This window comes from Xyrauchen texanus, chromosome 2 (assembly GCF_025860055.1).
Source record: "Xyrauchen texanus isolate HMW12.3.18 chromosome 2, RBS_HiC_50CHRs, whole genome shotgun sequence".
NCBI classification, from domain to species: Eukaryota; Metazoa; Chordata; class Actinopteri; order Cypriniformes; family Catostomidae; genus Xyrauchen; species Xyrauchen texanus.
Genome location: NC_068277.1, coordinates 5837177 through 5864676, shown reverse-complemented (window position 1 = coordinate 5864676; position 27500 = coordinate 5837177). Strand labels below are relative to the sequence as shown.

At 40.8% G+C, this 27500-nt stretch overlaps 1 protein-coding gene across 4 annotated transcripts in view; it reads left to right on the top strand.

The window, feature by feature from the left end:
• The window catches only part of LOC127619424 (cGMP-specific 3',5'-cyclic phosphodiesterase-like), a 72180-nt gene that overhangs the window by 28326 nt on the left and 16354 nt on the right, over positions 1-27500 (top strand). For 3 of the 4 annotated variants that reach the window (XM_052092296.1, XM_052092281.1, XM_052092298.1), the window contains exons 2-12: positions 2370-3018; positions 6925-7014; positions 7103-7174; positions 7256-7345; positions 7530-7667; positions 16181-16245; positions 18228-18336; positions 19590-19674; positions 20300-20475; positions 21837-21896; positions 26153-26299. In XM_052092296.1, coding sequence (XP_051948256.1) covers positions 2370-3018; positions 6925-7014; positions 7103-7174; positions 7256-7345; positions 7530-7667; positions 16181-16245; positions 18228-18336; positions 19590-19674; positions 20300-20475; positions 21837-21896; positions 26153-26299 — 1681 coding nt within the window. The remainder of the gene's footprint in view (positions 1-2369; positions 3019-6924; positions 7015-7102; positions 7175-7255; positions 7346-7529; positions 7668-16180; positions 16246-18227; positions 18337-19589; positions 19675-20299; positions 20476-21836; positions 21897-26152; positions 26300-27500) is intronic. The other variant, XM_052092290.1, reaches the window with a different exon arrangement.

Sequence of the window (27500 nt, the reverse complement as noted above, 5' to 3'; positions counted from 1 at the left end):
TCTGAAATTCGGTTGATTTGGTTTATAATAACCCATTTAACGGCATGCAGTATTGTTATGATTTTTAATGATCAAACATGCTGAAATTGAAAACGGCAGGTTCGAAATCACTCATTCAATGTCTCGTTTGGAAGGCTACGTGCTAGGTAGGATGCACCCTTTGAAGGCTGCAGTATTCCGAGTGTCCTTTAAACAAGCCTTGTTTAAACAAGATGGCCTTCGTAGAACAAACGGAAACGGAATGTTACATGGTTGCTATGACAGCACACCGCTTTTTAAAAAGCACAAGTTCTTTGAGTGAGATGTAAACAAAGTCCCTCTGGAAGGGAATGCATGAGGCACGTTATAATGGTAATAGATTGTACAGGTGTACTTGTATTTGAATTATACACTCACCTAAAGGATTATTAGGAACACCTGTTCAATTTCTCATTAATGCAATTATCTAATCAACCAATCACATGGCAGTTGCTTCAATGTATTTAGGGGTGTGGTCCTGGTCAAGACAATCTCCTGAACTCCAAACTGAATGTCAGAATGGGAAAGAAAGGTGATTTAAGCAATTTTGAGCGTGGCATGGATGTTGGTGCCAGACGGGCCGGTCTGAGTATTTCACAATCTGCTCAGTTACTGGGATTTTCACGCACAACCATTTCTAGGGTTTACAAAGAATGGTGTGAAAGGGGAAAAACATCCAGTATGCGACAGTCCTGTCCACTCATCTCCACTACAAATAGGAAAAAGAGGCTACAATTTGCAAGAGCTCACCAAAATTGGACAGTTGAAGACTGGAAAAATGTTGCCTGGTCTGATGAGTCTCGATTTCTGTTGAGACATTCAGATGGTAGAGTCAGAATTTGGCGTAAACAGAATGAGAACATGGATCCATCATGCCTTGTTACCACTGTGCAGGCTGGTTGTGGTGGTGTAATGGTGTAGTAGGGGATGTTTTCTTGGCACACTTTAGGCCCCTTAGTACCAATTGGGCATCGTTTAAATGCCACGGCCTACCTGAGCATTGTTTCTGACCATGTCCATCCCTTTATGGCCACCATGTGCCCATCCTCTGATGGCTACTTCCAGCAGTATAATGCACCATGTCACAAAGCTCGAATCATTTCAAATTGGTTTCTTGAACATGACAATGAGTTCACTGTACTAAAATGGCCCCCACAGTCACCAGATCTCAACCCAATAGAGCATCTTTGGGATGTGGTGGAACGGGAGCTTCGTGCCCTGGATGTGCATCCCACAAATCTCCATCAACTGCAAGATGCTATCCTATCAATATGGGCCAACATTTCTAAAGAATGCTTTCAGCACCTTGTTGAATCAATGCCATGTAGAATTAAGGCAGTTCTGAAGGCGAAAGGGGGTCAAACACAGTATTAGTATGTGTTCCTAATAATCCTTTAGGTGAGTGTATATTAATATAGTTATATACATTATATACTCTGCACATCTACTGAGTTACTTCAACTTGGGAATTCACATTCCTTACGTTTGAACATATTTAAATTGGCATCATTTATTTTAGACATTTCCGTTGAAGCAGAGAATTGTGGGTTGCGAGTGCCCACGTAGGATACACCTCATGCATCCTCCGATGTCCCGTGAAAGAAGGTCGCATTTGAAGGCTGCATTCAAAGTGTCCTACTCGCTTTTCTGAAATAAGACGATGACGTATGCGACCTCCGGAGGACGCAGCCTTCCAAACGAGACACATGGTAAGATGGCAAAGCAGAAGAAGAAAGAAGCATTTTTCAATACCAAAGGGTTCATTTTCATGATTCCACCAAAATAACGAGTTCCCATGCTTGGCCCTTTAATAAGTAAATATAAGTAGCCCATCTGCCTGAAGGTCCGACATGTTACATATTCTGAGATGCTATTCTGATCACTACGATTGTAAAGAGTGGTTATCCGAGTTATTGTTGCCTTTTATTGTCAGTTTGATCCAGTCTGGACATTCTCCGTTGACCATCAATAAAACTGCCGCTTACTGGATGTTGTTTGTTTTTGGGACCATTCCGAGTAAACTCGAGAGACTGTTGTGCGTGAAAATCCCAGAAATACTCAAACCGGCCCGTCTGGCACCAACAATCATGCCATGGTGGAAATCACTGAGATCACATTGTGAACCCCATTCTGATGGTTGATGTGAACTGAACATTAACTGAAGCTCCTGACCCGTATATGCATGATTTTATGTATTGCACTGCTGCCACACGATTGGCTGATTCGATAATTGCATGAATAAGTAGGTGTACAGGGTTGTGTATTAATTAAGTTGTTTTTATTGATTCAATTTAGCATTTGGGTCCAGAGCCTCCTGGTTTAATTTTTGGTATTGTGGTTACATTCCTTAGGGAAATGGTCAACGCCTGGTTTGCTGAGCGTGTCCAATGCATCCAGCCATCTAGAGAAGGATCTAAAGGCCCACCAGAACCTTTATCAGCCCTCCATACTCTGAGTGCAACTGATGCACCATCTTCCAGTCCAGCACCATCCACCCCTACACGAAAGATCTCTGCATCTGAGTTTGATAGGCCTCTTCGCCCGATTGTCGTGAAGGATGCAGAGGGTGCGCTTACCTTCTTAAGTGATACAGAAAGGGTACAGATGCCACTTCCTACATCCCAGCGGCCAGGATCAGGCAGTGGGACAGATGGGGGTGGAGGAAGTATGGATACAGGTGGAGATCGAGAAAACGGGGACCGTTGTGCTCGTCTTCTGGAGCTCGTACGTGATGTTTCGAGCCATTTAGACCTTACTACCCTCTGCCACAAGATCTTCTTGCATACTCACGAGTTGATGGTGGCAGATCGCTACTCGTTGTTCCTGGTTTGTGAGGACAGCTCAAACACGAAGTTTCTGGTTAGTCGGCTCTTTGATGTCGCAGAAGGGTCCACCCTTGAAGAGGCCTCCAACAGCGGCATTCGGCTTGAATGGAACAAAGGCATTGTGGGATATGTGGCCGCCACCGGACAGCCTCTGAACATCAAGAATGCATACGAGGTTAGCATTGTGTTAAATCACCTGTTGTTGTAAGCCTGAGTTGTACACTCTACATGGGCTGTTTTTTCGTGACCGCGCCTAATCTAATATTTGTGAGAACTCTTAATTCTATTTTTCATGCCAGCGCAAAGCGCAAGTGGGCATGGGTGGCAGTGATTGCGCTATCTGTGGGAATGCACGCAAACTGTATGTGTATTGTATGTTAATGAAGTGGCGCAATTTGCCGTTATCCTGAGAAATTGGTCATAGCGCTAAGACGCTTCAAAAGCACATCTGTTTTTGGCGCAAAGTCTAAAATCAGTTCCTGCAGGTGGTAATAAAGCTCATGTCCAAACTCTGTAAATATAGTGGAACATCAAATGTTGTCCCTGATAATCTCTGTACCAGCTTCTTGTGCATGTGCTGTCTTTGTTTATATCGCTGGAGCTTGAGGGAATTGACGTGACCCAGCCCATTAGCGCTTTGCGTGCGCAATTTCGCCAAACCCACTTGCGCCTAGACTTAGCGCATGCTTGCATGAGAATATCAAAATTTATATTTTGATATTCATGGCCACGCCCACTGACATTGTGCATAGTAAACATCGCATATTGCTGCGCTTAGCGCTTGTGCCCTTAATATAGGGCCCGATGAGTAAAGCTAATTATATTGATAATCACTATTCTGGCCCTGGTAACTCACGATACATTGACATTTAAATTAAAGAAATATTCAACATATTATATATGTTCAAGTTAAGCTCAATCCACAGGATTTGTGGCATAATGTTGATTACCAAAAACTCCTCCGTCCTTTTCTTCAAAATAACCAAATTGAGGTTACAGCTAGGCACTTACAATGGAAGTGAAAGGTGGCCAATTTTGGGTGTGTGTTGGGGGGGGGGGGGGTTAAAGGTAGAAATGTGTAGCTTATAATTTTATAAAAGCACTTACATTAATACTTCTGTTAAAACTCATGGATTACTACTTGAACTGTAAAGTTGTTTAAATAATCATTTTTGCAGTCGTTTTAGTGTTTTAGTTGGTATTAGATCATCATGGCAATGAAGTTGTAAAATTGGCTATAACTTTACACGGAAAGGTTACTAAGTTATTTCATTACACTAAAATCATGTTGTCAATCATATGCCTTGTGGCTATACCTTTAAAACAGTGAGTATTCTAACATTTACGGATTGGCCCCCATTCACTTCCATTGTAAGTGCCTCACTGTAACAGTGTGTTGTGCTTTTTTGAAAGAATTATAATATAATAATGTTAATAATATGCCACAAATGCTGTCGATTGAACTTAAAGGTGCTATATGTAATATATTTACTGTACTAAATTATAAAATGTCCATAATATGTCATTAGAGGTTTAGGAAACATGCTAAATTGAAATACTGTCTTCTCCGATAGCAGTGCTACAGCCAGTTTATTCTACTTTGAAGTTTCCTTTCTGGCTGGAATTTCTGTTTATGTTTTGGCCTGTGTGATCCCGCCCACTGCCCTCTCACCAATAGTAATTCGACACCGCCGGGTTGCCAGATTTGAACAAGTTTGCAAGCAAACAACTCTGCGCGCTGCAGCCATGGAAGCCAGCAAATGAACTGGATCAGAGATAATCCATCTAAAATCCACCATGACCAGAGGCGTAGTAAAACAAGGACAAATATTGGAAATGGAGATTTTATCACACTGGTCCAATATTAGAACGATAGTTCACCCAAACATGACCATTCACTTCCTATGTATGTAAATAAAATGCAATGAAAGTGAATGGTGACTGAGGCTAACAATCTGCCTAACATTTCCTTTTGAGTAAATGATGACAACGTGATTGGACAATCATCAAATGAGTTCAGATCCATTTGCTTTCCCCTAGTAATTATATTTCAGGCTACTAATGAGTCACATTTTACACATGAATGCAGCTTCTTTTGGTCTGTAAATGTACCAAGTTTGGTTGTCAGATGTAGAGGAAACACTTTAGTTTGAGGGTCTGAAATAAACCCACTGCTTCACAATATTCTCCAAAGCCGTCATGCGATGTTCTTAGTAATGCAATTGAGGTGGTTTGTAAGGTGTGTGTCTTTGATTCAGTTAAATTTTATGCATTTATGCAATTCAGTTGCTAACCAGCAGTTTGGATAACGACAGGAGCTATTTTTAGCTCTTCGTAATTTAGATTAATTGCCTTTTCCTCTGTAAGCCTACAGGGAGAGGAAAAAAGAAAGAAGAAATAGAGAAAGATAAAGAACGAAAGATTAAGTTAGCTTTACAACTTCAAAAAGCACATATTCAGCCATATGTGTCCATGAAATCGAAAAATAAGTCAACGAATGTGCAAGAAAGTATTTCAAGTAAAGAATCGAGGAATATTCCAGCTCTTGGAGACATCAACCTATAAAGCATCTTGCAGATTAGGAATCATTAGGAATCAAATTTACTTCCATAATGTGACATGTTTCTGGGTGAAACAGGATATTGGGAGAAATACCTGTCTGTCGGCCGTGACTCGATTTGATCCATCAGGAATTGATTGGATTCTGAAAAGGGGTCTTAACATGACAGGACTGAACGCTCATGGAAATATCAGATAATTTTTTAATTGTGATTTCCAGGCCTGGAAAAGTTGTGAAAATGTCTTATATGTCTTTATGAATATATAAACAGGGGCAAGAAAAAGTATGTGAACCCTTTGGAATTGGCTGGTTTCTGCGTTAAGTGCTCATAAAATGTGATCTCATCTTCATCGAAGGCACAAGTACAGACAGAACACAATGTGCTTAAGATATAACACACAAACAGTAATAATCTTTCATGTCTTTATTGAACACATCCCATTAAACATTCACAGTGCTGTGGAAAAAGTAAGTGAACCTTTGTATTTAATAACTGGTCGATAATCCTTTGGCAACAATGAATTTGGCACTCAATCAAGCATTTCTGGTAGATGCGGATTAGACCGGCACAACGTTCAGAGGAATTTTGGACCATTCTTCCTTACAGAACTGCTTCAGCTCAGCCATATCCTTAGGATGTCTGGTGTGAACGGCTCTCTTGAGGTCATTCCACAGCATCTCTATTGGGTTAAGGTCTTGGCTCTGATTGGGTCACTTTAAAAGGTGTATTTCCTTTTTTGCTACCGTTCTGTAGTGAATTAGTTTTCCATAGAGTAGACGCATGAACAAAGATGTTAACCAGTTCCAGTGATTCCTTCAAGACTTCAGCTGTCACTCTAGGGTTCCTTTTCAACTCATTGAGCATTCATTGGTGTGCCCTTTGAGTCATCTTGGTTGGACGGCCACTTCTAGGGAGAGTAGCTACAGTGCTAAATCATCTCCATTTATAGACAGTTTGTCTAACTGCACACATAACTTTGTGATCCTTTCCAGCTTTATGCAAAGCAACCGTAGGTCTTCAGAGATCTCTTTATTGTGAGGCGAGGTCCACGTCAGCAGATGATTCATGTGAATAGCAAACTCAAAATGTTTGAGTGCTTTTTATTAGTCAAAGTAGCTCTATCCCACACCTCCAATCTTATTACATTATTTGAATGCCAGGTTTGCCAACTCCTGAGTCTATTTAGCTTTTGTTGACATAAAGGGTTCACATACCTTTTCCAACGTACACTGTAAAGGTTTGAATGATGTATTTAATATCTACAAGACCAATACGATCATTTGTGTGTTATTAGTTAAAACTTGTGTTTGTTCATTATTATAACATCGATGACAAACCAGATTTTAAAGACATGCAGGTAATTACAAAGGGTTCACATACTTTTTCTTTTTTCGCAAAAGTGCTGCCACATCAGCGTCAATCAAGTTACTACTGTATAAAGTCACAAATTTAGATTAATGAGCATGCTGAGTGTGATATGACGTTGATTTCGTCACTTTTTTTCTTCATTTCTTCATCAGGATCCACGCTTTAATGCAGAGGTGGACCAGATTACAGGATATAAGACGCAGAGCATCTTGTGTTTGCCCATCAAAAACCACAGAGATGAGGTGAGAGTGGAATTAAACATGAAAAACTGTTATGCAGTGTTATTGGTATTAGCTCATATATTATTTTAATCTTATGCAATGCCCCAAGGTTGTCGGGGTAGCACAAGCAATCAATAAGAGGTGTGGAGAAAATGCAACCTTCACAGAACAGGACGAGAAGGTAGAAAATATATTTTCATTCATTTTATCGTGTAGTTCTTGTCATGTACTATAATAATGGCTTTATTTTTCATCTCAAAAGGACTTTTCTTCATATCTGGCTTTCTCTGGCATAGTTCTACACAATGCACAGCTTTATGAGACGTCACAACTAGAAAACAGGCGAAACCAGGTATGCTGAATACAATGTATTATACTACCGTTTGAAACTTTCTGTTTGAAGTGTGAAAAAAGCCCGCTTTTTTACGTACCATATATACTGTGCAGTATTTATTTAATAGTGAGCTAGATTCCCAATCAAACATAGACAGTATCTTGGCTGCAAGTCCTGATTATGTTCTGGCTTGTCTTTTTAGGTGTTGTTGGATCTGGCTAGTCTGATTTTTGAGGAGCAACAGTCATTGGAAGTTCTTCTGAGGAAGACTGTAGCCACTATCTTATCTTTCATGCAAGCCCAGGGATGCACCGTCTTCATTTCTGACAGGGAAACAGCGGTAAGACCAAAATAATATATTGCATTTATTTCTCAAAAAAAAGCCAAAACTCTAAAAGAATTGCTGCAAACATAAAACGGTCATAGTTGCTGATGGGAATATCAATCGTGTTTTGAAATTGCATAGGAAATATGTGTTTTTGGTGTTTTTCCAGAATGCTTTTAGGACGCTTTTTAAATGCAGGCTGGGCCTACAAACAGGCAACAGCACATCCTTTTCGAAATCTTCCGAAATCAAGGTTAAGACACTTGTTTTTGCCTTAAGCAAAAAACATTGCGGCTACACGATGCACAAGAGAATGGACTGTTACTATGATATCATCTCTGTTGGTTAGATGCACAAGTCTTTTTGTTTATGGTCTGAATATTCTTTAAAAAATTATTAAAGGTACACTACAGAAACACACACATAGAACGGACAGCTGACCGTAAACGCTCTCTCTCTCTCTCTCTCTCTGTTGCACCACCAGCCACAGTCGACCTTTATCCCTCTCCGAGGCTCAATTAGCCTGATAAGGGACCGGGTGTGTATAATCACGACCCGGCCCCGCCCTCCACCCTGTCACATTCCTCCCTCGTTCTCTCAGGCTGGGGAGCCCCCAGCATGACGTACACCCCCCTCCCTTTCCCTGGGGGAGGGCATGCCTTATGCCCCGTCTACCGGCAGGTCATCCCCACCATCCTGAATTCGGTAGGGGGGACAGGGGGAGGGAAACAATAATGATTAAAATAGGGATACTTCCTGTAACAGTGTAGTGCCCCCAACAAAATAAAAACACTGTAACATTTTAAAGTGAGGGAAAGGCCAACACAGAGCATCAGTGGGAGCGAGAGAGGAGAGAGATAGAGAGAGAGAGAAAAAAACACTTACTCGCTGGTTCTCCAATACGCCATAGCTTGGTCCCGGCCACTCCTCCACCCTTAATGGACGACAGCCTCGCCACGTTCTCGAGGAACAGAAGGGGTCTCCCCCACCCCAGGCGGTCGGCTAGGAGTCCCTTCTCCTCTCATGGTCGGCGGCCATTCGTCCGCTTCCATTAGGAAGTTCTCTAAACAATGAGCTATTGTTCACTTGTCTGTGAGCTTGCTTGACTGAATAATCCAGTGTTGTATCTTAGATGTCCAGAACAAAATATGCCATCCAGAAGGAAAAGCATGCAAAACAAATTATCAGAAAAATATGTTATCGGCTATAGATGATCAAATGTATTATATCATTGCAAAGTGGAGAATCTCAGCTTTCTAAAGTCATCTAGATTGAGCTTGTAGTCCACTCAGAGGCCGAGATATTCAATGAAACAACAATGGTGATGCTTGAACTGAAAATTAGACTGAATGTCTATGGACGAGCACATCTGTGAGGGCTAAAATGCATCCAAATCTTTCCAGTGCTTTCTGCCCCCTAGTGGAATAAAATGAGACTTTTCATAGTGAGGTTGAGTGAACAGAACCAGAATTACATGTTTTTCAAATTATTATTATTATTAAAAATGTTTTCAAATCTGTCTATCATAAGATTATAAACATACAATAGTATTTATGAGTCTTTTCTATTTTTATTTTGGCAGTTCTCTGAAAATTAAACTAATTTCTTTGCAATTAGTCCACATTGTTTGTGAATGATGAGGTTTTTAATTTGATTGTGTAAAATTGTGCGCATTAGCCCAAAATGGCATTCAAATTACTTTGCATGTTGCTAGCTAATGAATAACCAGTGTAAGAACGTGCATGTAAATGCACGCACTTATAGTAAGACAGAGTCCTATGAGACGTATAGCCTATCCGAAAAATATGTCACCTGAGCAAGTAAGTAACAGAACATGCTCCAAAGTAGCCGGACCTTCTTTTCTTTGTTTTTGGCCATCACGCAAGGACGAATGACGGAAGTTATATTTTTATGTACTGGCTCAATATTAGTATTTAGTTCATGTCTAACAATAAGTTAAGCAAGAAATCCTTTATGGAAAAAAAAAGAAGCATTTTGAGATGCCTTAATAGCAGAAAAATGTGGCATTGAAAAATAAGAGCAATTGCAATATCGTGCTGCCTTGCAAACACAATTATAAAGGCCACAAGCCCAGCATTACCTTTACCCCATCTCGTGTTGATATCAAAGGGACTGCATGACATGAAAAGCCTTTAAAACCTTTAAGTGCCTGCTCATAGAAGGGACATTTTGAGTAGGTGCATCACCAGGATATAAGCACCTCATTTTGTGTTCTGATGAATCCTTCTCCTTCAATAATCAGGCAAAGCTCCTGTCCAGAATTGTTCCCCCTTCAGTTAAACCACGTGTGCATGTGTGTTTTTTGGAAAGTGCGCTCGCTGCATTCTCTGCCCGCAATGCTCCATAGATTCAGCTTTGCAAACAACCCAAAATAGCTCCTCTACGAAGGTCCATTAGAACACTGAGTCATTTGTCTGGTTGGTTTATAAATATTTAGCTTTCTGTGCGGATGATAACGACACAAACGCCTATTTGGACTGATTTGTTGTTTCATTAGATTATGTTTTGATGGGATTGTTAATGTGATTTTCGCTAAAGTTTGTGTAAAGTTGAAGCAGACCATGACTTGTGAGTGCAATTGTGGCCAAGAAGATCTAGCTGTTCATGAGACTGCACTGTAAAAAATTAAATAACATTGTATCCAGCTTATGGGGAGTCACTGATACTACGAAATGTGAATTAATTTTCTTATACATAAAAACACAACAATATTCCCCCAAATGTTGTCCCACCTAGCCTAGTTGTCTAAACAAACTATTTCATATTAAACAAAGTTGCTGATTTGCGAGTTTTCCAGTATGCATTGAAACATGAGTAAATTATGCAGTTAGTGTTATAGGCTTAATATTTGCTGTTTGCTGACTTTATTTAAGATGTTATTGGGGTTTTTGTTACCACTGTTAGTCGATTGTTGTGGGGTAATGTTTAGAGCTCATCTTTTAACTTCTATCAGGAAGACTCGCAGACTTGAGTAAAGTTTTAGATGATGTTTATTTGATGAATATAAAACAGAACAGTAATGTCTCTCTTTGGCGTAGGCCCCGTCTGGCTGTCCGAATAAGTTGTATCTGGAACCGTCATATCCTGCCGGAGATAGGAGGCAGGGGCGAGGAGCCTACCCCCGTGCAGGACGGGACTCAACAGGTGGTGGTGGGGTGGTGGAGGTTGCCGTGTTAGCACACTGAAACAGCAATGTGATAGATTGTGAGCAGACTTATAAAGCAATGGCTTACATGTGATTGGCTAGGAGTTACCCCGCTAATGGTGCGATGACGCACAGCTGCTAGTCTTCCCGCTAGAACTACGCTGTGCTTACATTTAATGGAGTTTGATGATTGTTGCCATTATTGAGGTTTTGTTTTAACCTCCTGTTCGTGTTATGAATTACACCATTACAGCTCTTAGCACAGTCAAAGGAACAAGCTTGTGTAACGGGAGCCAGCTGGTAGATAGCTGTAAACCTCACTCTCCTGCACTAGCGACTGATGCTAGAGGCTGTAGCCTTTAGACTCCTTGTAAGAGCACCCGCCTCCCACGCCGGAGACGTTGGTTCAAGTCCTGTACGGAGCGGGTAGAACAGGAGCGTCACAATGGTGCCGTGACCCAGATAGGAGTGAGGTTTAGGGGGGTGAGTGTAACGGGAGCCAGCTGGTAGATAGCTGTGCAGTATGTAAACCTCACTCTCCTGACCTCAAGAGGTGCACTAGCAACTGATGCTAGAGGGTGTAGCCTTTAGCCTCCTTGTAAGAGCACCCGCCTCCCACGCCGGAGACATTGGTTTGAGTCCCGTACAGAGCGGGTAGAACAGGAGCGTCACACTTGCAAACACAGAGACCTGTTACTTGCACATTTGGATCATGTGGGACTGAAAGTCAACTGGTCAAAGAGCTTGTTAATGCCCAGCTATCAGATTTTATTCCTGGGTATGAGTCTCAACTCAGTATCTATGACGGTGCACCTGTCAGAAGAATGCGTTCATTCCATTCACCGATGTTTCAACATTTTCAAGCTGGGAAAAAACATTTTTCAACAAGCCCTGGGCTTCATGGCCTCTGCAACAGCAATCACCCTACTGGGTCTATTGCGGATGATACCCCTTCAGTGCTGGCCCCATCATTCATGGCGACGTGGCCGCTTACGTTTTTTGATGATGTGCCACTGTCTAGACAGGCTAACTATTTGGTAAATGCCCACATTCTATCAAAGAGGCGTGGCACTCGGTCAAGTTTCTAGATGCAAGGTGGTCATGATGGATGCGTCGGAGACAGGCTGGGGAGCCCTGTGCAATGGGCGCCCAACTTTTGGCACCTGGACAGGTGCTCAAGCGACATGGCACATACATTTTCTGGAACAACTCACTGTATTTCTAGCAATAATAACTTTCCAACCAGCTGTCCAGGGGTTTCATGTTCTGATCAGAGCTGACAACACGACGGTCGTGGCTTATATAAATTGCCATGGGGGAGTTCAGTCATGACCATTGATTAACCTGGTGCACCAGCTTCTCCTCTGGTGTGAGAAACATCTCCTATCGATAAGTGCGACGCATGTTCCAGGTTTTGCACAGATTTGCGGCAGGGAATAAAAGGAGAATGGAGACTTCGTCCTCTGACAGTTCTGATGATATGGGATTGATATGGGGAAGCCGAAATAGATCTGTTTGCATCACAGGAGAAAACACACTGTTGCCTGTGCGCTAACTTAATCCCCTCTTGGATTGGATTTTCTAGCCCACAATTGGCTAGAGGGACGCAAGTATGCATTCCCTCCCATCCACTTACTTCACCAAGGATTGTACAAAATTAGGGAGGATGGGGAAGCAGTAATGTTGGTTACACTGGAATGGCAGAACCACCCATGGTTCCCAAAATGAATAGAGCTCTTGAATGCTCCCCATGGAGGTTTCCACTGAGCAGAGACCTGCTCATGCAGGTGGGGGGCACGATTTGGCATCCACATCCAGAATTGTGGAAACTTTATTTGCTCGATGTGCACGAGCTCTTGCAAACATTGCTCAACACCATGTTACAAGCAAGAGCCCCTTCAACAATATGTTTATATGCATTGAAGTGGCGAGTGTTCGCTGATTGGTGTTTCTCTTTGCACGAGGACCCTGTACAGTGCACCGTACAGCCTATGACAAATTTTCTACATTGGGGTCTCACCCCATCTATGTCGCTGCCATAGCAACTGGACATATCCCACCGGGCGGTTATCAATAGACAGACCCCCTTTGATTGTGAAATTCTTACATGCACGAGGCAGTAGTGACCATCTCGCCCCACCACCCTGCCGGTTTGGGAATTGCCGCTTGTGTTAAAAGCACTCACAGACCCACATTTGGAGCCACTGGATCTAGCGAGCTTACGCATATTCTCGTTAAAGACTGCACTGCTTCTTGCTTTGGCTTCAGTTAAAAGTGTCTGGGACCTTCAAGCGCAGTTGGTCAACGACTCCTGCTTAGAGTTTGGACCAGGCTTATCAAAAGCCGTTCTAAAAACGTAAGAATGTCTGCGTGCCAAAAGTTTTGACCACACCCTTCAGGGTGCAGGTTATTACCCTTCAACCCCCCGTCCCCAGCACTAGGCAAATACAGCTTTCGGATCAGCTCTTTGTCTGCGTCACAGGTCGCTTTAAAGGGTTGGCTGTCTCCAAACAAAGGCTTTCACATTAGATAGTGGATGCCATTGCGCTTGCATACGACTCACAAGTCATGTGTATAGTATAGTGCCCTATTGAAGTAAAAGTTCACTCCACTAGAGGCATGGCATTTTCATGGGCATTGTCTAACGGTGTTTCCCTTGAAGACATCTGCCTAGCTGCAGGTTGGCCTTCACTCCATCAGCAGAAAAGAGTTCTGCTTTTGAGATGTATACAATTATGCACTGAGATCATGTGTTATATAGAAGCCAACCTATCTTTATTAAAAAAAGTATGCATGGTTTGCTTTTGGCTTATGCTCTGGGTTTCCTCAACTTGACACAGAGTTTTTGTGAACCTTGATGGCTATATCAGTGGTGACTGGTGCTTTTCAAAAGTGGGGAAGCACAGAGAGAGCTCACCAGTCATCAAAAACAGAAGCCGGTCTTCAGAACCGGACACAATAAATTTAAAAAAAAAAAACATTCAATGAACTTCTTGTTGCACGGAATGAAAGATCCCCCTTTCTGTTTTTTGTCAAATCTACTAGTTAAAAATGTGTCAATTATTTTTATTTTTTTACATTTGTAGTAAGTGTAAAAAGCTGTATCTTTGTGGTCTGAGAAATAGAGGAAAATATCTTTCTGATGAGTTTTAATCAAGCTTTCAAACAAGGCATACAGGGTCCATCCAACACTCATACTTCAGTGATGGTGACACTCAGCAATCGTAATTTCGGAAATCGATGCACATACATGAAGCAAAATTCAGAAGGACAACAAACAACACCAGCAGTGTAAATAGTGCAATAAAAAGCAAATATTAAGACATTAATTTGCCATTTTTTACTCATGCCCGTGGTGCTTGCTGAGAACCTGATGTTCATCTGGTTATGGCCAACAAAAATAAATAATTACATTTTTTGCAATGCAAATCGATTAAGTGGACTTCCATTTTAAAAATTGAAATTGATTTCTCACAATTCAATAATGTTCATGAATTGATTTACATTTGCTCATTTTAAGTAACTAAATTCAACAAGGAGCAAAAATATTTTTTTTGAGATTGCAATGAACATGTTTATATGCACGTAAGAAAACGGTTTATTCCAGGGTTATTGCAGAAAGCGGTGCTCTGAAACGTCATGTAAACGAGAACGCTGATTTCCTTACGCCTTTTAAGGGACTAAGAGAAAGCAGTTTAACACACCTAGGTTTCTCCTGGAGAATGCAGCTTAATGTGGCCATGTAAACACATAAGCGGTGCTCTAACAGGTTTTTGAAACATATGATAGCAAACGTCATAGGATAAAGCTCAAAAACAAGTCAACACAGTGGGAAGAATTCAACATTTCTGGGAGTACAGTGGGAAAAGCACATATACTATAAACTATACCCATTTATACACACATTTACATTTATGCATTTGGCAGATGCTTTTATCCAAAGCGACTTACAGTGCACTTATTACAGGGACAATCCCCCCGGAGCAACCTGGAGTTAAGTGCCTTGTTCAAGGACACAATGGTGGTGGCTGTGGGGATCGAACCAGCAACCTTCTGATTAACAATTATGTGCTTTAGCCCACTATGCCACCACCACTCCACTCCACTATATTTCACACCAATGTAAAATATCGACTGTCCCTCACGTTCGCATACATGAGATAGTACACTGGGGGAATCCCAGAGTTTTAAGTAAGAGGGAAACCCCACTATTGCAGTGCAATTCCCCTGCAGATCACGACGGAACGTTAAGAAAACAAACACAGCTGCAATTCTGGAACATCTGGAAATAAAGAGAAGCAGTGTAGAATAACATAGTAAAGTCTTCCTCAGATACCATGTTTGCTATTTACATAAGTGTTGCATGGAAGTTATATTGATGTGGAGAAAGCTGCTTACTTACCAAGCCACATGTATATGGACATAAAGAGTACACTGTCTATAAATGGGAACACTGCTTTCTCGCAATAAGTGTCCATGTAAACATAGTCATTGATTGAAAGCCCAATATCTAATAGGCTATCAGATGTAGATCGAATGCAAAGAGCATTCATGAAGCTTCCATAGACCCAAAACGATGTCTCTAGAGCCTCTCGTCCAATGAACATTGATCTTTTGTGCTGTTTATTTGAATGGTACAGGTATCTGCCATAGACTCCCACTAAAGAACAGCTTCAGTGGTGCTCTGTGCATCCACTGCTGTCTACAGACATGTTCGTGTAGAAAAAAAACACATTTTGTTTTACACGAATGAACAGCACAATAGCAATGTGTGATTTATGACACTTTTTTTTAATAATAAAGTAGCCAATAGTGACATTCAGTGCAAGATCAGTCAGCAAGACTTTTGGTTGTTTTCCTGAAGGAGAAAGACATGCATTTTAAATGTCTTAACAGCTAATATACATTCACTTAAAGTCACAAAACACTCTTGGATTTCACAGGGTCTTTAAAACACTCCCTTCCCAGTATATTAAAACTTCGGAAAGGCAGCTGTTGCAAGAGGAAGACGAGTTTTCAGACCAATCCGTATAAGGTGGTGGTTAAGTGGTCTGGAATGTGGAAACTTATACTGTAATATATTATATTCCCGCCTCTGTTTATTGTGGGGAAACATTCTGCACTCCTTTTGATAAATGCAGTGCTCTATAGCTATTTAATTGCCATGAGCAGGAATTTCAAACCGCTCAAACATGAGCACGTTAAACCATGTTACTGCAGGAGATTCAGTCTTGAGTTTACACAGGGAAGCAAACACTAATCGCATTACACTGCTACTAATCGTACAGAAACACTGCTGTACCTCTCCTCAAAGTTTCCCTCTGTGAAGGGTAGTGTAATAATTGCTGTTCTTTTGTTACAGAACACGTTCTCTAGTGTGTTTCACATGGAATACAAGGAGCTTGATGGATCTTTGGACCCAAACAGGTGAGCTTACTGTACATATAGGGAAGATACTATAAAGCATATAATGTTAAGCAGGGCTTACATGAGAATTCTGTCATCATTTATTCACCCATATGTCATTCCAAACCCATAAGCTGCGTTCACACTGCCAGCGACATTGCGCAAGGCAGCGACACCATCCCATTCATTTTCAATGAGAGCACAGCGACACGAGCTGTTGCGACCGTTGGCGACCAGATGTGGGCGTGTCCAGCGACTTGAAGAGCGACTTATGAAGTGTGGGCCAGCTGTGGCTCAGGTAGAGCGGGTCGGCCACTAATCGCAGGGTTGGTGGTTCGAATCCCGGCCCACATGACTCCACATGCTGAAGTGTCCTTGGGCAAGACACTGAACCCCAAGTTGCTCCCAATGGCAGGCTAGCACCTTACATAGCAGCTCTGCCACCATTGGTGTATGAATGTGTGTGTGTGAATGTGTGAATGAGATGCAGTGTAAAGCCCTTTGAATACCGTTAAGGCTTAAAAAGGTGCTATAGGTGCAGACCATTTACCAAGTACTGCTGGAACCAGACTTCATCCAGCCGGTGGTACTTGCCGTGCTGACTGTGAGATTGAATGGTTTTGTGGACCCAGACAGACCGGCGTTTGCGTTTTCGCCGCAGATAAACCGCCGCTATGGCAAAGAGCACGCCTTGTTTCTCGTTCATCTTTGATATAGAGCATTTTATGAACTGATTCCATTTATATTTAGTCTTTTCCCTCCAAAATGTTTGAGCAAGAAAACTGATTCGCTGTCAACAGCAATGGAATGGCGTCCGTGAATGTCATTTATAAACGTTACTAGGCAACCAGTAGTGGGAACGCCCACTAGCGACCTAACCGCCAGCCACTGGTGACCTGCAGCGACAAAGTCACTGGCAGTGTGAACGCAGCTTTAATGAAAGGTTTTTTCTTCCACAGAACACAAAATAAGAAGGGACTACTCACTATTTTACATGCAATTACAATAAATGGGAACTGAATATTTCAAGCCTCAAAAAGGATGCTAAAGCACCTTAAAAGTATCATTAAAGTATGACTTGTGCTCTGTATTAAAAGTCTTCTGAAGCTATTTAACAGTGAGATAAATTTCAGTTTCTCGCACAAAGCTATTCGTGAGGCTTCTGTCTTTTTTGGAGGTTCACAGACATGGTCGCTAAACTAAATAAAATAAAATCGCCTTGGCTGAACTTGATTCAGTCATGGATGGTGGTTCCATTTGAGTTTTCTTAACTTAAAATGACTTTGTATTCTCAGAAAATCTTCTAAATTTCAACATGACAAAACAAATATCCACTTTACTGTATATAATACTTTGTGTATTCAAAGTATTTCCGAATATATTACTTTTGGGTTTGTATAAGCGCTTCATTCTCAGTTATTGGAAAGTCAGTGTGATAAATGCAAGTGAATGCAATGTATGAAAGCTCAAGTATTAATAAAAGTATGCAGCTCAAGTATTTGATTCATTTTGGGAACAGGATCATTGGAATGTTCTGCTGGATATTAGTTGAAACAGCTGTCTGCTTTCTGGAGACTTATCTTTTATTATTTCATTGATAATCATTGAACAAGTTTCTATATCAGTGTTTTTCAATTGGAAGGTTGCAACCCAAAAAAGGGGTCTTAATGTCTGTTCATGGACAGCAGGAAAAAGCATTTGCCAACATAAACACGTTGCGTGACACGTCCTGATCCTATGAACAAAACTATGCAAAAGGTAAAAGAAACATCAACCTGACTACATTAAATATGACTAAACTTGCAACAAGGATTAACATGGTTTTCTGGGTCCTGAAGACCAGTCAAAACCCGTTATTATTAAAAATGGTTTATATTTTTTAAATCTTCTGCTACTTTGTTTATCACACAGAACATAGCCATTATACAGAACCAAGGAGATCCATTATAATGATATATTGTGACGTTATAAGCAGCATTGCTAAAATATTTTTGCATCTACAGGGAATGTGATGTCAACAAGATTAACTACATGTACGCTCAGTATGTAAAGAACACTATGGAGCCACTGAACATCACAGATGTCACCAAGGACCAGCGATTTCCATGGACAGTGAGTACATATGGAAACATCGGGTCATCCCCCTCTGGGAACCGGATGCTCTGAGGGATTCAAAGAACTCTTATTCTTTCATACATTTACCACACTCGTTTTAGATCTATAAACACCCCCCGTTTCCCAAGCCTTCTTAAAGTTTAAAGTCTTTAGGTTGGCTTGATAAAGTCAGTAAACATACTTTTTGTACACTTAAAGCTGATTAGGATTTTTCCCAAATTCCTAAACCAAGACCAAAATTTCAAATTATATCTTCTCTAAGAGCTTTCAAGCTTCATCCACCAAAATCGGCACAGATCTTCAGATGGTTGCTATGACTTTTCTAACTGATTGGAGTTACGGTTTTCACAAAGCGGATGATCAAACCATGAAACAATACCATTGTCTTACATCGACTGGATATTCAAATGGGCCACTACTATTCAATCCAACTGTCAAAAAATTCAAATGTAAATGATGGAATTTTCAAACTGGATAATACTATTTAAACACCAACTGTGAAAAAATTGAAACGTAAATGCCAGAATTTTCAAACTGCCAAATACTATTTAAACTCCAACTTAAATTTTTTTAATAATAATTATATGTAAATTACAGAATTTTTCTAACTGGCCAATACTGTTTAAACTCCAACTGTCAAAAAATTCAAATATAAATGATGGAATTTGCAAACTGGCCAATACTATTTAAACGCCAACTGTCCAAAAATTCAAATGTAAATTACATAAGTTTCAAACTGCTGAATACTAATTAAACTCCAACTGTCAAAAAAATTCAATTGTAAATGATGGAACTGTCAAACTGGCCAATACTATTTAAACTCCAACTGTAAAACAATTCAAATGTAAATGATGGAATTTTCAAACTGGCCAATACTATTCAAACTCCAACTGTCCAAAAATTCAAATGTAACTTACATAAGTTTCAAACTGCTGAATACTAATTAAACTCCAACTGTCAAGAAATTTAAATGTAAATTATGGAATTTTCAAACTGGCCAATACTTTTTAAACACCAACTGTCAAAAAATTCCAATGTAAATGATGGATTTTTCAAAATGGGCAATACTATTTAAACTCCAACTGTCAAAAAATTCAAATGTAAACAAACACTCACAAGGTATTAAATCTACTTTAAGTTAATTTCTTTCTTTCTTCCTTCTCATTTGAATTATAACTTTCAGACACTATCTAGTTTGAATTTATCGTAAAACTTTGTTGTAATTTTTGCTCATCTCATCTGTTTTAAAGAGTGAAAATTCACAGTCCACAAACTGTCAAATGAAAAGTCTGCTGTGTACGCCAATTAGAAACGGGAAGAAGGACAAAGTAATAGGTATGTTTATTTTCCAATTCTATTTTATATATTCTATTTTCCACATACTATTCAAAACTATATCAAGAGCTGGATATGATAAAAAATCAGCTATCAGTCTACATTATTCCTAAAACCTAAAAGTGATCAGACCATTTTCGCTTGGTGGATGATAATTTTTTTTCCCCCATAGGGATTTCAAAAAAGAGTTGTAAACCACAAAGCAAACCAACCGGGGTAAAAATTAATCACAACATTTCAAATATATTTGAAGCAGAAACGTATTTGAGAATGGGACAAATAAATACAAAGCATGAAAGCATTGCAAATGAGGTTATAAAACCTGCTTTCTATCAGTCTACACTATATCTCTCGCATTTTTAACTATAATTAACCAGCTTGCTAAACAATGCCCTCCATTGTGCTGCTGGTCAAATATACAAAGTACTAGATTTTCGGTTATTTGTGTGCCTTAGTATAGCTAATGAACCCCTCAATAACGGTCAATATTTACTCACCCATATGTTGTTCCAAACCCATATGACTTTCTTTGGTGGAACACAAAATGAAATGTTAGACAGAATGTTAGTCCCTAATCATCATTCACTTTCATTGTATGGAATAAAAACGATGCCTTTGAATGCAGGTGTCTGTCAGCTGGTCAATAAGATGGATGAAGTGTCAGGGGAAGTGAAAGCCTTTAATCGGAATGATGAACAGTTCCTGGAGGCCTTTGCAATCTTTTGTGGGCTGGGCATCCAGAACACGCAGATGTACGAGACAGTGGAGCGAGCAATGGCTAAGCAAGAGGTCACACTTGAGGTGAGTGGGATTTCACTTTTGGGCAAAGTCAATATGCTCCCTAACAGCCTACACCCTAATAGCACCCTACTAACCACCCATAACAACCTAGAAACTGCCTAGCAATGCTCTAGCAACAACCCAGGACAACATAACCACCCATCAACCACCTGTAAATGCCCACCTAGGGCTCATTAGCAACCACTTAGTACAACCAAGCAACCACCCAACAAAGCTCCAGCAACCACCTGCAGTAGGACACCCAAAAAACACCTAGCAACACCATAGCAACTACCCAGAATAACCTGGCAACCCCCAAGTAATGCCCTGGCAACCATTTAGAACAACATAGCAACTGCCTAGCAATGATCTTGCATCCATCTAGGACACCATAACATCCTAGCAACCACCCAGAATACTCTAGCAACCACCTATCAACCAGCTGACAATGCCCTAGGAACCACCCAGAAAAACCTAGCAACTGCCTAGCAATGATCTAGCAACTGCGTTTGGCATCTTAACAACCAACTAGCAACTACCCAGAACACCCTAGAAACTACCTTGCAATGCCCTAATGACTACCCAAAACACGTTAAAAAACATTCGGCTTACACCATCTACACTGGATGTGAGCATCAGAAGAATATCTTTCCCATTCTTATCAATGATGCTGGAAGCGCCTGTAGTAACCACCCAGAACAACCTAGCAACCACCTGGCTATGCCCTAGTAACTACCCAGAAGAACCTAGCAACCACCTAGCTGTGCTCTAGCAAGCACCTAAAACACCCTAGAAACTACCCTAGCAACACCCTTTTAGCACCCTACTAACCACCCAGAACAACCTAGAAACTGCCTAGCAATGCTCTAGCAACAACCCAGGACAACATAACCACCTATCAACCACCTGTAAATGCCCACCTAGGGCTCATTAGCAACCACTTAGTACAACCAAGCAACCACCCAACAAAGCTCCAGCAACCACCTGCAGTAGGACACCCAAAAAACACCTAGCAACACCATAGCAACTACACAGAATAACCTGGCAACCCCCAAGTAATGCCCTGGCAACCATTTAGAACAACATAGCAACTGCCTAGCAATGATCTTGAATCCATCTAGGACACCATAATAACATCAGTATAAAAACTGACACACATTGAATGTACTCGAAATGGAATAAATGCATTGCTGTGGTTTATACTGTAATCTACCAACATTTCTTTTATAAATAGATTGCAGCGAAGCATAACTTGACAAAGGTTGAAGGTCATGCAGTATTCAGTGTGTATAGAAAATGTACACACTGAAAACATATGTGTAGTATAGTTTGGACATTGCACATCCATCATAATCATATGGACGTATATGCATTGTCTGCAGGTCCTCTCATTTCACGCATCTGCCGCGGAGGAAGAGACGCGGGCGCTCCAGGTAACTGTGGTAAATTACCCTTTCTTTATTTATCATCTGTCATCCTTCATGTCATAGAAGAGACATAAAACAGTCCTGACACATAAGAGGCTTTGACAGATGTCAGTGTAAACCATCTATTTTCTATTTTAAACCTATATGACTTACTTTCCTCTGTAGAACACATAAAGAGATGTTAGGCTGACTGTTCACCTCAGTTACATTTACTTTCAGTGCATGTTTTTATACCATGAAAGTGAATGGTGACTGAGACTAACATTTTACCTAACATCTAATTTTGTATTCAACGGAAGGAAGTGATACAGGTTTGTAACCAACAGTGGATTTTGCTAATACCGATAACTAAGGTAGTGGAAAAGGCCGATAACCGAATAGTTCATAAATAAACATAAATTCATCTTTCAATACTGTGACGGGTACAGACATAAGAGGCTACAAGAGTCCTAAATTAATACAATTCCAGATACAGTTTATTAATCAACCAAAGTCCCAATAATAACCATAAAAAAGGACGATTTGAAAACAAGTCCGAAACATTTACATTTACATGTATTCATTTGGCAGACGCTTTTATCCAAAGCGACTTACAAAAGAGGAAAACATCAGCGAATCATCTTAAGGAGACAGGGGTATGAAAATTGCCATACTACAAAGTTTCACTATCATCAGAACAGTATACAAAACAGATTTAAGTGCAATTTGTTTTTGTGACTGGTTAAGTGCTCTTGCAAAAGATGTGTTTTTAGCTGTTTTTTGAAGATAGAGAGTGAGTCAGCTTCATGGATGTTGGGAAGGTCATTCCACCAATGTGGTATGATGAAACTGAAAGTCCGGGAAAGTGTTTTGGTGCCTCTTTGTTTTGGTACGACAAGGCGGCGTTCCTTAGTTTTTAGGTATGCTGGAGCAGACCCAATGACTGTTCTTTGTGCAGCATCAGAGCCTTGAATTTGATACGTGCATCAACCGGCAGCCAGTGGAGAGAGACGAGGAGGGGTGTAACATGTGCTCTCTTAGGTTCATTAAAGATCAGACGTGCTGCTGCATTCTGGATCATTTGCAGAGGTCTAATTACACATGCAGGAAGGCCTGCAATGAGAGCGTTACAGTAGTCCAGTCTAGTTATGACAAGTGACTGAACAAGCAGTTGTGTGGCATGTACAGAGAGGAAAGGTCTTATCTTCCTGATATTGTAGAGTGTAAATCTACATGATCTTTCAGTCTTTGAGATGTGGTCTGTGGAATTTAGCTCATCATCAATGGTTACCCCTAGATTTCTGACCGTTTTGGAAGGCGAAACTGTAGTTGGACCCAGCTGCACGGTGATGTTGTGTTCAACAGCAGGGTTGGCTAGAAAGACCAGGAGTTCGGTCTTGGCTGGGTTGAGTTGAAGGTGGTGTTCCTTCATCCAGGCCGAGATGTCTGCCAGACAGGCAGCGATTCGAACGGTCACTGTGGTGTCATTGGGCTGGAAAGACAAGTAGAGTTGCGTGTCATCAGCGTAGCAGTAGTAAGAGAAACCATGTGACTGGATGATGGGTCCTAATGATGTTGTGTATATGGAGAAGAGAAGTGATCCAAGCACTGATCCCTGAGGTACCCCAGTAAGTAACTGATGTGGCTTGGATACCTCCCCTCTCCAGGCTACCTCAAAGGACCTTTCTGAGAGATAAGAGTTGAACCAGTCAAGCACAGTTCCAGTGATGCCCAGTTTAGAGAGGGTGGAGAGTAGGATCTGATGGTTGACTGTGTCAAAGGCAGCAGAATCAGAACGGATGATCTGGATTCAGCTTTCGCCTGTCTCAGCGACTCCGTGACAGACAGCAGGGCAGTCTCAGTGAAGTGTCCACTTTTGAAGCCTGACTGATTGTCATCCACAAACACACAAGGGACACTTAATTTGCAATAACTGAGACTTTGCTCCGTTACAATGCTCTATATTTACAGTAAGTATTTACCAAATTAAGCCTTTCATAGTCTGTATATTCACCAGAGGAGGTTTGATGAGGAATAAGGTTTGTTATTATTCACAAGAAACGAAGTTGGATATGCAATGTATGTGCTGACGGCACATTTCCATTATGTCATATTTTTCGTTGCATGTCCTCGATTCAATTTAGAATACTTGATTATCTAACCAAAATAACTAAATATGCATTGACGTGAGGATACAAATATAGATGAATATTGTCCATGATGAAAGATGTAGATACTGCAAATCCCCACGTGATTGTTTTTGTTTTACCTTTTAAAGGCAGCTGTTATACTGTAAAATGAACTGCTTTAACTGGAAAATCATCCTCCACCGGTCACAGAGGAATACAAAAGTAAATACAAAATATCGGCAAATATCGGCATAGGTTTTGGCCGATAACTGATAACTGATTGTTCCAAAAAAGCAACTATCGGCACCGAATAATCGGTAATACCGATATATCGGTCTACCTAGCATAAGGGTGAGTAAATGATGACAGAATTGTCCTTTTTTGCGTGAACTACCCCTTCAAGACCAAGCGTTTGCTTTTCAAATGGTCATACACAACTAGTGCAACTCTAGACAAGCAATTTCAGTGTGTTATAATCATTTTGTTAGCATGCCATTTGTTCACGATGCTGATATTTAAAAATGGTAATAGTAGTTTATAATACAGACCCATATCTGATTGGATAAACCACATTCAAAGCTGTTGTAAAAAAGCTGTTAAATGCACAAATGTGGCATCAAAGCGTTCACGGAGTTGCGATAATGCGGATACGCGCATCAACGGTAAAATACACTTGGTGAGGTATTAAAGGAATATTCTGGGTTCAATACAAGTTAAGCTCTATCGGCAGCGTAGATGACATAATGTTGATTACCACTAAAAACATTATTTGGACTCCTTTTCTTTAAAAAAAGCAAAGATCTGGCTTTCAGTGACACTCTAACAATGGAAGTGGATGGGGCTAATCCGTAAACGTTAAAACACTCACTGTTTAGTTTAGCCACAATATGTAAACAATGTGCATGTTAACGTGATTTGAGTGTGATAAAATCACTTGCTAACCATTTCTGTGTAAAGTTATAGCCAATTTCACACTGTCGTTGCCATGATGATGTAATGTCAACAAACCCTAAAACATTAATCAAACATAGAAGCCTTTATTTTGGTCACACATTTGGTCACATACATTTTTGCATATATAAAGTGACATTTATTTGTTTTCACATATCCCAGCTAAACTGGGGTCATGTGACAGCAGATAGGGTCAAGGGCCCAACAGGGCTTGAACCCCCAACCTTCTGGTCAGTAACCCAGAGCCTTAACCGCTGAGCCACCACTGCCTCTTTATCACATTATGTCTAGTAAGGGCATGGTGTTAGGCCAGTGAACTGTATTGCATGGCAGAAACACTACTTGTGTGATTATTATTATTAATACATGTCATTTTTTATTGAGCTTTGGTGTCATTGGTTATCATATTGCTATCAAGAACACCCTGTATCTGTGGCAACATCACTGTAATGCACAACCTCTCGTTGATAATGGCTTCAATAATTGTATTCTACACAATGTTGTAATAAACTTCATATCTTCAGCTGTGTGAGAAGGGATTTCCCCTCTAGCACAGGTTGCTTGGATACAGCATATTGAAAAGCTGCTTTGATTAGAGGTCACGAGGGTAATCAGGCAATGAAGACGACGTCTTAGTAAGGGCCTACATTTCGGCTTTAATTAAGTCCCATTTGTTCGTTAATTACTCCAATTATTCTCATAAATAAAAGGTCAACATGTTTAAGTAAGGCATGCACATGGTTTACAGGGAATGAGGATGTACATATGTTTTGAGTATGATGGAATTGGATGTTAAACATTGATATATTTATTAAAGTAATTGGCTAATAATAACATGAAATCAAAATGTATACTGTACAGTTCCTTGCCTCCTTTGCCTTCATAGGAACATTTTACAACAGGATAGACAAACAACAGGATATAGAGACTAGAGAAACAGATTGAGCTGACAGTGTTTATGAGTTCTGCATTATGCGAGGGATTGCAGCAAAGAGGACACAAAGCAAGCACAGTACAGCAAATGCTCTTGCAGTGTACTGCAAACTGTGCAGATCACAGCTCATTGATTATTAATGCCTGACAGACAGTGATCTCTTGCCTTGCAGTTTGAATGTCTGTTGAGTGAGTGAATTACTGTGATTGTACTGATGAGTGTGTATGTGTATGGGAGCAAATGAAATGTAAGTTTAGGTTAATGTTCTCTTTCTACAGGCAGCTACGATCCCTTCGGCTCAGTCTCTCAGACTGCTGGACTTCAGCTTCAGTGATTTTGACCTCACGGACACTGAGACGACCCAGGCAACCATCCGTATGTTTGTGGATCTTAAACTGGTGCAGAACTTTCAGATGAAGTACAAGGTACCTGCTCTGTGGCCTCGTTGTAAGCAAGTTCATTTGCAATTCAGAATCACACTGATGTTCACAACCACTCAGAACAACCTAACAAGTACGTAGCAATGAAACTGCAACTGATTAAGACACCTTCACCACCTAGCAACCACACGGAACAACCTAGCAACTGCCTAGCAATGAGCAAGCAACTGCTTAGGATACCTTAAGGACCACCTAGTAACCACCCAGAACAACCTAGCAACCACCTGGCTATGCCCTAGTAACTACCCAGAAGAATCTAGCAACCACCTAGCAGTGCTCTAGCAAGCACCTAAAACACCCTAGAAACTACCCTAGCAACACCTTATTACCACCCTACTAACCACCCAGAACAACCTAGAAACTGCCTAGCAATGCTCTAGCAACAACCCAGGACAATATAAACACCTGTAAATGCCCACCTAGGGCTCATTAGCAACCACTTAGTACAACCAAGCAACCACCTAACAAAGCTCCAGCAACCACCTGCAGTAGGACACCCAAAAAACACCTAGCTACACCATAGCAACTACACAGAATAACCTGGCAACCCCCAAGGAATGCCCTGGCAACCATTTAGAACAGCATAGCAACTGCCTAGCAATGATCTTGTTATAACAACCTAACAACCTAGCAACCACCCAGAATACTGTAGCAACCACCTACCAACCAGCTGACAATGCCCTAGGAACCAACCAGAAAAACCTAGCAACTGCCTAGCAATGATCTAGCAACTGCCTTTGGCATCTTAACAACCAACTAGCAACTACCCAGAACACCCTAGAAACTACCTTGCAATGCCCTAGTGACTACCAAAAACAACCTAGCAACCATCTAGCAGTGCTCTAGGACACCCTAGAACTATGCAGAGTAACCTAGCAAGCCCCAAGTAATGCCCTAGCAACCATTTAGAACAACTTAGCAATGATCTTGCAAGCACCTAGGACACCATAACAACCACCTAGCAACAACCCAGAATACTATAGCAACCACCTGGCAATGCCCTAGGAACCACCCAGAACAACCTAGCAACCGCTTAGGACAACCTAGTAACCGCTTAGCAATGATCTAGATCTAGTAGCCATCTAGGACACGATATAAATTACATAGAAACCACATAGCAACACCCTAAGTGCTACAAGCACCTATGGATAAAATCAAGTCCCATTTTTTAAGTTGAAAGTTTGAA